This window comes from Orycteropus afer, unplaced genomic scaffold (genome assembly GCF_000298275.1).
Source record: "Orycteropus afer afer isolate SDZICR_OR568_19922 unplaced genomic scaffold, OryAfe1.0 scaffold00502, whole genome shotgun sequence".
In the NCBI taxonomy this organism is placed as follows: Eukaryota; Metazoa; Chordata; class Mammalia; order Tubulidentata; family Orycteropodidae; genus Orycteropus; species Orycteropus afer.
Window position 1 is genome coordinate 1707548 of NW_006922089.1, and position 11550 is coordinate 1719097.

Consider the following 11550-nt stretch of genomic DNA (forward strand, 5'->3'; position numbering starts at 1 on the left):
GGGAAAGAAGGACACAGGGAAGAAGTAACCACAGGAAGGAAGTGGGAAGAGAACTGTTACATTGCAGGAACCGCAGTCAATGTCATGAAACAGAATGTGTATGAACTGCCGTGTGGAAAGTGAATTTCCTCTGTAACTTTCACCCAAAAGAAACAGAAAACCATTAGGGGAAGCTTCCATCTCTCCACAGGGTTCCTGGTCTGAAGGGGAAAGAACTTCACGGAAGAGGAATCTGACAGATGACATCACCATTCCCGGGACAGAATGACATCAGGTGCCTACTGAATCCAGCAATGCGAAGGCCTTAAGGCCACGTGGGTCTGACTCCTGTCAAAAAGGCAAAAGCTGAATCTCCTCACCAGGATACATTGAAAAGCCCCAAATCAGGGAAAATCTACAAATTAACTATCCTGTCCTCAGACAAAAGGCCCTGCCATCAAAGTCAAAGGTGGTTAGGATGCAGCTTCACGTCGTGGTGGTGGTGGCAGGAGCCAGGGTGGTGGTGGTGATGGTGGTAGTGGTGGTAGCAACGGTGACGGTGTTGACAGTAGTGAAACAGGCTAAACCTGCCACATGCGGACCCAGGCAGGATCCTGGACTGAAAACAACCATGTTGTAAAGGGACAACTGGCAAAACAGGAATGTGACTAACAGTATTACAGCAATGGCCAATGGCCCAAAATTGATACTGGCTCTGGGGTTCTAGGCAAACATCCTTGTTTGGGAGATACAAACATGTCTGCAGATCAGCCCCAGTCCTGTTCCAACAGCACCGGAAAAAAAGAAATCTGAGCGTGTGTCAACGGGCTGGGGGGCAAAGGTGGTTGGTTAAATGTTAAGAGTTGAGGTGAACTGAACATACCAACTCACAGTACTATTCTTATAACTTTTCTGTAGGTTTCGAATGTTCTCAAGCTAAAAAACACTTAAAAAAAAAAAGAGGTGAACAGTACGTACAGATCTCCGAATATCAAAATACAATATTCAGCAAACTTCAAACAATCCCCCCTAAGGTCGGACCCCATCAATGCAACATAATGCGTGTGTGGAGTGTGGTGACTGCAGGAAAGGAGCGTCACCATTTTCCCCAGGCGTTCCAGGCGAGATTGTGGGCTCACTATCCGGCCCCCAAATCCTGCACGCCGAGGGGTGGGGTGGGGCTCCTACAAGCCGCCCCACCTCGTTGGCCCCAAATGAGGCTCCAGGCCTTTCAGGCACTTTCTCCCCCTCTTCTCCTTCTGAGATCACAAACAGGCGTGACAGGGAAGCTGACCAACCCAGAGGCCCTGCGGTAGCCAGTGGCAGCAGCTGGACCTGGGGGTCTGAAGAACCGGGTTCAACGGAAGCGCGTGGCCAGAGCTGGTCCCCCACTGCTCCCACGCCTGCCGCCCCGCTGCCCACTGGGACACTCTGCTGTGACTCCTGGCACACCTCGAGGAAGGCCTCCAGAGAACGAGATTTAGAGCAAGGTGGGAAGAGTGCAGGGTCTGTCTGGGGGGACGCTCCCGCCAGCACACCCTCCAGGGGCTGCCCCCAGCCCTGTCTGCGTCAGCATCTCTCAGTTAATGGCTCGAAGCAGGAGGAACAAGGTCCCAGAGAGCAAGAGGAACTCAGCCTTCTGAGGGGAACTGAACGGAGGGGCCGCTAAGGACTGAGGAGTGGCCCAGGGTAAGCAAAGTGCCGGTCCCACCAGGCAGAGGAACAAAAGAGAAAGCCTAAACCCCGCCGCCCCGCACGCACCCACACAGGGCAGGCGCCTCCCAGGGTGAGGCAGGCCCAGGCCAGGTGGCTTTGCAGCCACACCCCCCCACAGGCCCCCAGGTTCCTCACCACCCCCCTCCAGGGGCAGCTGCAGAGGCCTGCTGGCCAAGGGGGCTTGTGCTCTTTCTGTCAAAACATAAATAACCATTTGTGCGTTTCTTCAGTCACAAGGATTTGAGTGCCCACTCTGTGCCTGACCAGCCCAGGGGACAGAGTGTGCACGTGACAACAATCCCAGCCCTGTTCAAAGGGCTGCGGCCATTTGGGGGGCTCTCGGCCAGCCACACATGCTCCCTCTGATAGCATGGACAGCTGAGACGTACTTTGCACCCACTGTCACATACAGAGGAGCTCTAGTAGCATAGTGCCTAAGATATCTGACTGCTAACCAGAAGGGTGGCAGCTCAAACCCACCAGCCACTCTGTGGAAGGAAGATAAAAAGATTTAATGGGGTCGCTGAGTCGGAATTGACTTGATGGCAGTGGCTTTGGTTTTGGTTTTGTCAGATATGGAAGCGCTCGGGTGGAGCTGTGGTTGGGCTGCTAACCAAAAGGCTGGCAGTTCAAACCCCCCAGCCACTCGGCAGGAGAAAGGCAGGAGAAAGACGTGGTAGACTGCTTCCGGGAAGACTGACAGCCTGGGAGACCCTGTGGGGCAGTTCCACTCTGTCCTCTAGGGGCGCTGTGGGTCAGAATAGACTCCAGGCAGTGGGTGTGGTTTGGGCTTTGCTTCTGTGAAGACTGACAGCCTTGGAGGCCCTCTGGGGCAGTTCCACTCTGTCCTCTAGGGGCGCTGTAAGAATGGAGTCAACAGCAGTGGGTTTGGTTTGCTTTTGGTCAGACATGGAGGAGCTTTGGTAACTGGTGGTTAAGCACTTGGCTGCTGACCAAGAACTTGGTGGTTCAAACCCATCAGTCATTCCATGGGAGAAAGATGTGGCTGGCTGCTTCCACGAAGACTGACAGCTTTGGAGACCCTCTGGGGCAGTTCCACTCAGTCCTCCAAGATTGCTATGAGTTGGAATCAACTCAAAGGCACGGGTTTTTGTTTGTTTGGTCAGATACGGGGGAGTGGAGATTTCTCCATGCACGACAGATCCAGGTTCAATTCCTGGCCAACACACCTCCTGTGCAGCCACCTCCTAGGATGGAAGCCGTGAGACTTGCGAAATAACGCCCTTATGTGCACAATTCCGCATGGGTGACGTTGCACACAAGCTCAGGGCTTCCCTAGACTCCCTGCCAGTCCGTCCACGGACTTGCTCTGGTGGACTGAGCCTCTAGTAAGGATTTTCTTGACATCAGACACAGTTTTTAGAATTTTATGCTGACGTATCTTATTCATTTTAATCTGTGAAGTTTAATTTTTTTGCCCGTGTTACAGATGAAATAAATGGGGCAGAGAGAAGTCAGAGAGCTAGCAGAGGAGCAGGAATCTGAACAGGCAGTCTTGACCCAGGGTCCCTGCTCTTAAATCTCCACCCACACACACACACCCCGGACTGCTTGCTGTTGACTCTGGGATATGCAGCTCTGAGTTAATCCCGGCCCCTCCTTCCAGCCAAACAAGAGACAGGCGTATGGGGTGAACATCAGGTAGATACACTCCTTAGAACAATCAATCGTGTGTGACCAGAAGGGTACTATCTGCACAAGGAGACAGCTCAGGGGGGCAGGAATCCACAGGAAAGAAGGGCACAGGGAAGAGGTGACCACAGGGAGGAAGTGGGCAGAGAGCTGTTACTTGGTGGGGACTGCAGTCAATGTCAGGAGACAAAACGTGTGTGAACTGCTGTGTGGACAATGAATGTGCTCTGTCAGCTTTCAGCCAAATCACAATTAAAAAAAAAAATAAAACCTCTTTTGGTTCCTATTGGGCATGACAGAAGTGTCAGTTAGGGAAGGCAGTTGGCCAACTTGGGCAGCGCGTGACATGACTTTTGTGACCCAAAAGGTGGTGGTCCCTACGGCCCCCAGTTCCCCTTCAGTTCTGGAACTGAACTCACTTCTGTGGCTTCCAGCCAAACAGACAGGCATATGGGTGAACCTGGTACATCAGGTAGACAATCCCTAGAACGATCGTGAGAGGACATAGACTACGCTGCTGCCGTCGAGGCGGACCCGACTCACCGCGACCCCTTGGGTTTCCGAGGCGGTGTCCCTACGGAAGTACATTGCCCGACATTCCTTCTGAGGAGCGGCTGGTGGGCTTCAACTGCTAGCCCTCTGGTTAGCAGGCCAATGCCTTAGGCACTGTGCCACCAGAGCTCCCAATCATGGGAGAACAGAAGGGCAGTATTTGCATAAGGAGACAGCTCAGGCGGCAGGAATGCATAGGAAAGGAGGACCCAGGGAACAGATAACTATGGGGAGGAAGCAGGAAAAGAGCTGTAACATGGTGGAGAATCGTAGCAACGAGACAAACTGTGTATGAGCTGCTGTGCGGAAAACCAATTTGCTTTGTCAACTTTCACCCAAATCACAATAAAAACTGAAGGAAAAAAAAAAAAAAATCATCCTGGCCCCTCCTTTTACCAACCACTCACTCCAGGCAAAGCCCCTAGGTACTCAGGGTCCACAGCCTACTGCACCCACAGGCCCACCTGCCCGTCACCTTCCGCCTGGGCTTGCCCTGCCAAGGCCGCAACAGTCACACTGAGGAGACACATGGCTTTGTCTGGAGCGGCTGGACCAGAGGTGGCGGCTTTCATTAAACATCCCAAGTCAGTTAATTCGTAAATTGTGCCAGACACCCAAGGGCAGGTATCATGTGACCGTCCTATGTCAAGCCCTCTCGCCACTCTGCTCAGAGAGCTGCTGACCCCAACCAGGAGCTGTCGGATGACACACTTGGCTGCAGACAGGAACAGGGCAACTCCTCAGCACCCCAAAAACGAAAGCACACGAGACGTGTAAACACTCTCGCAGAACAAGGAAAGTTTGTTTCATCTGTCTAAAACACCTCCATGCGCTGTCTGAACGTTGTAGATGTTCCCGCTGGCACGCTGGAAGTCAAAACCGAGTCTTTTCCCAGCTGAGTGTCAAGCGAGGTAGAGTGGAGAGGAAACACCCCCGCCGTTCCAAGGCCCAGGTGGAGACGACTAAGAGGACAGAGGACAAGTGCCCACAGGCAGGGAGCGGTGAGGCGGAGCTGCTGGAAGTGCCCGTCAGCTGGGCCTGGGCCGGGGACCCGGGGAGGCACAGCCTCACAGGGGCAGGAGGGATGCAGCCCAGGGGCCAAAGTTCAACAGCAACACAGGTCCGGTCCTCGGACCACAGCTACCAACTCAAACGGGCCTGCCACACACGGCTGCCAAGGTGGTCTCTGCCTGGGCCGGCCTGAGCAGCCACAACCCCTCCCATGTCCCCAGACTCAGAAGTGATGGACACGGCACTGGGCCTGATAAATGGAGACTGCAAGGAACAGCAGAGAGGGGTCACCTGCTCCTCTCCCAGGGGACGCCACGCACCAGGCGGGGCTGACAGGGCGCCACGTACCACACGGGGCTGACCAGGCACCAAGCACCACGCTGGGCTGATGAGGTGCCAAGCACCACGCGGGGCTGATCGGGCACCACACAGGCTGACTGGGTGCCTCTTTACACTCCCTGCAGTGGGGCACCAGGCAGGGTGACCAGGTACCTCCACATGCTCTCTGCAGTAGACGCAGTCACGCACCACATACCACGCAGGGCTGACCAGGTGCCACATACCACCCAGGGTGCCCAGGTACCTCTACACGCTCTGCAGCGGAAACCACACACCTCGCAGGGCTGACCACGTGCCACACACCACGCGGGGCTGACCAGGCACCTATGTGCTCTCTGCAGTGGGCACCACACAAGCTAAATGGGTGCCTCTACACACTTCCTGCAGTGGACACCATACACCACGCAGGGCTGACTAGTGCCACACACCACACAGGGCTGACCGGGCACCACGCACCACTCAGGGCTGACCGGGCACCTCCATGTGCTCTCTGCAGTGGGCACCACAGAGGGTTGACTGGGCACCATGCACCACACAGGGCTGACTGGGCCCCACGCACCACTCAGGCTGACTGGGTGCCTCTATGTACTTTCTGCAGCGGGCACCATGCACCACACAGGGTGACCAGGCACCTCCATCCACTCTCTGTGGCGCCTCAATGCTTAGGGCCAAGGGTTTCCTCTCAAATGGCTCAGAAAAAAATACCATATTCGAATGCACCTATCTACACACAAAGCAACACGTGGGAACAGATGAGGAAGCAGGTAAGATAAAACGCTAGCAACGGGGAAAACTCAGTATACGCTGGCTAACAGCACTTCTTTCCACTAGAGTTTTATTCTTACGATGTTTCTGTAAGTTTGAAATTATTAACAAATTTAATTTTTTTTTCCTTTTAAAGACACAAAAGATAACACATTAGCTAACAAAGGTGGAACATATATACTACTTTCCAATCAAAAACAATGAAAGGGTTAGTCAGGAGTAGAAGTTGCCAGCAGGGCCAAGTCCACAGTGTGACACTGGCTAGCGGGCTGTGCAAGGAACGCCGCCGGGCCAGGTTCAGGCTCCTCGACTGTCCAGCCACCTCTGTGCATGTCGGCGTCTTCCGCAGGCAATGAGAACATCCCGAGTCTTCCTGACCCTCAGCACAGGGGCCATTCCACAGGAAGGAAAACTGTGGCCTTCAGATTCAAGATGCTGTTCTCAGTCAGCTGGACCAACAGGAGGTGGCCTCCGGGTTCCACCTGGGACAGGGGAGAACCCTGAACTCTGAGCCAGCTCACCTGGGGGCACATCCCAGCTGCACTGCTCACCCGCTGGGGGACCTCAAGCAAGTCACTGCACTCCTCCCAGCCAGCTTCTGCAACTATGTGGTGAGGACAGTGTCCGGGGCTGCTCCCGCACCGGGAAGCCGCGCCCAGCACAGTCTTTGTGGTGGGACAGCGCCTGCGCCTGCGTGGAAGGCAAACAAGTTCTCAGCTAAATCAAAGGGCCCCCACCTCCCATGGACAGAGCTGTGGCTGAAACCAGGGCCTGACTTTTGTTTCAGGACTAAGGTTAGAAAAACTTTCTGAGGCCCGCAACTGATACTGCGTTCCTATATATGTGACAAAAGTGCCAACTACGTTCTATCAGGTGGGAGCCTCCAACCGTCCACCCTGTTACTGTCCCCTCAGCAGAAGTCTCCAACTTCTCCTTCCTCACCACACTCCAGTGGACGTAACACCCATCACCACTGGCTATGGCAACTAACCACAGAAGGGAAGTGGGGGGAAGGAGCGGCTCCACCCCGCAGACCAGACTGTGTGGATGGAAGGAGGTTCCCCCACTCCAGGCTTAGAGACCGGCTAAGAGAGAAAGGGGCGCGGGCAGCCGGGGCCCTCAAAGTGTATAATGTGAGCTGAGTTCCGCTTATACTGGGGCTGGAAGCCTTAATGCAGACAGGGCACCAGCCAAGGTGGATGTGGGGGCAGGCCAGGTGTCTAGAGTTTCAATGTCACCCCAGCCCCTCAGCTTCAAGAACACTTTCAATTTCCCCATCCATAAAGCGGGACTAATAAAAGTGCCTACTTTAGAGACGACCCCAAAAAAAAAACCACAAACTCACTGCCACTGAGTCAATTCTGACTCACAGTGACCCCCACTGGGTTTCTGAGGTTGTAGATCTTCATGGAAGTAGACTGACCCATCCTCCTTCTGCAGAGTGACTGCTGGGTTTAAACTGGTGACCTTCTGGTTAGCAGCCAAAAATGCCTTATCCAGTACACCACACAAGAAGTAAATTACTCAATGCTTGTCAGTGCTTAGAACCACCAGCACCTCACATCTCCTCCATCAACGTTGGCCATTACTGTCATTAAGACCAAGCATGCGCTTAAGAGAAACCCTGGCAGGAGGTCGAGTTGTCCCTCACTCTCGGAAGGGCCCTGCCATCACAGAGAAGTGGGAAGCAGCCTGGCCTTGTTCTCAGGGGCTCCACCTGGCAGGAGGCAGGGGAGACTTCCCCATCTGGTCAACCAAGGAGCTGGCCAGTCCTCTCCTCACACTCAACCCTGGTTCTAAGCTGGGGCCCCCGGTGGAAAGAACCCAGGCTCCGAGCAGAGAAGCTGGTGTGGGGAGGGGCTTACACAGCACGTGAGACAGACCCCAGAGCAGCGGGAGACCCGTGCTCACTGCCAACTGCTGGCCTGTGGTCAGCGGGAGCCAAGGTTCCCCAGGGCCCTCAGGACACCCCCAGGGCAGCTGTGCAGTTCAGTTCTGGAGAGTCATGGACCTGGAGGGTTACTCGGCTTCCTCTAGCAGCTATTTCACCCAACTCAGACCCAAGTGTGGGGTGTCCCAGGGAGACGCTTCACCAGGGACAAATGGCTGGCCACTGCTTGGCCCACTTCTGCACTCCCTTACTAACTAGCGGGACTCCCTGGTGGATTCCCACCCACTCTCTGCTTCCACACTGGACGATCCTACAAGGACTGCCTTCTTCCTCATGTAAGTATCCCTGGTGCCGGGCACCCAGTGAACACTCACAGTTGCTTTCGGAATCGCTGCCGGCTGGATGACAAGTCTGTGGACAGACTGATGAGCGGAAAGGAGTCTTGGACATCAGTCACCTGTACCGTGCAGGCAGGAGAGGCTACACTTGGAAGCAGTGGACCACGAGAAACACGAGTGCCTCTACCTGTCACAGCCCAGTGACCAGGTCTGCAAACCTGGGGCCTGCACACTGAGACTCAAGACACGAAGCCTTTCATCAGTGCAGGAGACCCTGGGCAGAGTGGGAGAACAATGTGCAACAAAACCCAAAATCATAAAAAAGACCAGGTTGACTGGTCTCAGAGCCTGGTGAGACCCCCAAGACTATGGCCCCTTGTTGCTCTCCAAGTCTGGACTTGAACTCACTCCTGTGGCTTCCAGCCCAACAACAAACAGGCATATATAGGGTGAACATTTACATCAGGTAGAAACGCTCCTTACAGCGATCAATCACGGGAAAACAGAAGGGCAGTGTTTGCACAGGGAGACAGCTCAGGGGGCGGGAGTGCATGGGAGGGAAGGACGCAGGGAGCAGGTAACCACAGGGCGGAAGTGGGAAGGGAGCTGTTTCATTGTGGGGAACTGCAGTCAACGTCATGACACCACATGTGTATCGATGGCTCCCCCACCTGCACAGGTTCATACCTGCAGTGCTTAATCACACAGCCCACACCGTGCCCCACACACAGGCGTCTCTGTCCTGGCTTCTGTTCCTCCCAACAGCTCACACAGCCACCCAGCAAACAGTGGGTGAACAAGACAAGGGTCGCTGGCCACTCTGGGTTGAGTGTTGGCTGGGCCTTGGCTGCCAGGTTGACACCAGGGAGAAGACAGAGAATTCCATGCAAACGGCAAGGACACAGAGCCCAGAGATGCAGGGGTGTCACCAACCCTCCACACCCATGAACCCCAAGTCTGCCTCCACACACCAGTTGGCCCTGGACACTTCTGATTTCGTGGGCCCCTTCCTCCTTCCAAAAATATCAGCAATACTTTTCAGTAGAAAAATGAATGCTAAGAATTGCGTTCAACGAAAAATTAGGTGTTGCCTTCGGATTTTAAGCTCTGGTGGCGCTGTAGGTAAGGCACTCGGCCGTTAACCAGAAGGTCAGCAGTTCAAACTCACCAGCTGCTACGTGGGAGGATGATGGTGTGGGGCAATCAAGTTCCTTAAGATCTGACAGCCTTGGAAACGCTATGGCAGTCCCTAAGAGTCAAAATCGACTCAACGGTAGGGGATTTGGTTGTTTTACACTGTGGGTTCCAAGCAAGCACTCTATCTCCTGCGCCTGAATGATCAAATAGCCCTGCACCTGGGAATGTGTGACCGTCTTGGTACAGTTCAAGGGAGGAGGGGACACCAAGAACAGGTAAAGAAAAATTACCCAGAACCGTCCGAAACTCCACCACGGACTTACTTATAAAAACAAAAGCTCCAGAGGGGGTTCCAGAAACATTTAATTTTCCCGGCACACATCCAGCACCCCTAACTGCCTGACACTGCTCACGCTCTGGACACGAAGGCAAGGCAGCACGTCGGTCTGTCCCCAGGACGCCTCTCGCCCTCCTGGTACTTCGTGCGGGCCTGTCTCCGAGCTGAGCGCTTCTCAGATGGAACACCCCACTGACAAGAAGGGCAGACCTCCCGCCTTTCAGCCGAGGAGTTAGGTCCCTGGGCTGAGACGCTGGCATGAAGCCACTAAAGGTGGGAACAAGGAACCAGGTGCGTCCACGCGCTGCGTCTCGCCCCCAGGCCCCCAGCCTGACACCAGACGCTGGACCCGCAAGGAGGGCACGCCCAAGCGGCGCAGCGCCTCGTCTAAAGGGCGCCCAGGCCCCCGAAGTTCAGTCGACCCTACAAATCATTCTCGCTTTCGTCCGTCGCCAAGCACTCAGCTCTGGATAAATGTGGATGCGAGGGCACATCCTCCGCGAACGAAGTTCCACGTTGTACAGGGCGTTCTGGACTCAGGTAAACTCACAGCTCGGTACCGGGCAGGGGGTGCGTGGCTGCCCGAGAGCCAGGCCTCGGCCGGCCCCTTCCCGACGGAAGGAGGTCCGGGTCGGGTGGGGAAAGGGCCCCGGGAGACCCCGACCGCGCCCCCGCCCCCACACACCGTCCCCACCGCGCCGCACACCTGGCCGCAGCGGCTCGGTGACGGTGAGCACGAGCAGGAAAAGCAGCAGGAAGGCACCGCTGTCTGCCTTGGGCCTCATTTATCCTCCGTTCATCGTCCCCAGGGCGGCCGCGTGACCCCGCGGGGAGGCCGGACCGGGCCGGGCTGAGGGGCTGGGCGCCGGGGGCGGACGCGGAGAGGCGGCGAGAGAGAGGTCTGCTGGGCCGGCTGCGCTAGGCGGCCGGCTAGCGCGCACACTCGTCCTCGGCCTTGGGTTACGACTCCGGTTCCGCGCAAGATGGCGGCCGTCCCGTTCGGCGCGGCGCGGCGCAGCGCGGCACCGCCTCCCGCCCCGACGCCCGCGTGAGCCAATGGATAGAGAGGTGAGGCGGGGACCGCGAGCCCAACAGCCTGCGGACCATTGGCTGAGTGAGGGGGCGGAGTCCATGAGGAAGGCGGAGCCTGAGCGGCAGCGCCCCAAAGGGGTGAGGCCTAAGGGAAGGATGGTGGGGGCGGGACTAAGGGGCGTGCCGGAACGGAAGGGGCTGGATTATAGGGACTGTAGCATAACATTAGAGAAGCTGAGAGGTGAGACTCGGGTACCTGACCCAGTGGCATGCTTCCCAAAGGCTTGGGGTCCCAAGGGAACACAATGACGGACACAGAAAAGGGCAAGACACAGAGGGGTGGGGCCAAGGGGGTCTCTGGGCAAAAAACAATGACTTGCAGAGGGCCAACCGGGACAGAGCATGAAGGGAAAGGTATGGACACAGAGTTGCAGGGCAGGGATGAACTGGGACCCTGAGGAGGGAAGGTCTCCCACTACACACCTGGTGGTCCCATCAGTGGCCCAAGGGTGCGCCCTACTACATAAAAACATTGTTCTACATCCTACTTTGGTGAGTAGCAACTGGGGTCTGAAAAGCTTGCAAGTAGCCCTCTAGATGCAATGATGGGTGTCTATCCTCTTCCAAATAATGAAGAAAACTAAAGACACATGGAAACAATTAGTTCAAGGGACTAGCGGGCCCTGAGACCAGAAGAACTAGATGGTGCCCAGCTACCACTGTCAACCACTCAGAAAGGGATCAGTGCGGGAGATCCTGGATAGAGTTAGGGAACAATATGGAACAAAACTCAAAATCAT

At 55.6% G+C, this 11550-nt stretch overlaps 1 protein-coding gene across 1 annotated transcript in view; it reads right to left on the bottom strand.

Moving 5' to 3' along the window:
• DGCR2 (DiGeorge syndrome critical region gene 2) overlaps positions 1-10503 on the bottom strand; it is a 113965-nt gene extending 103462 nt beyond the window's left edge. The window contains exon 1 of the mRNA XM_007955440.1: positions 10425-10503. Coding sequence (XP_007953631.1) covers positions 10425-10503 — 79 coding nt within the window. The remainder of the gene's footprint in view (positions 1-10424) is intronic.
• Positions 10504-11550: the final 1047 nt, after the last annotated feature.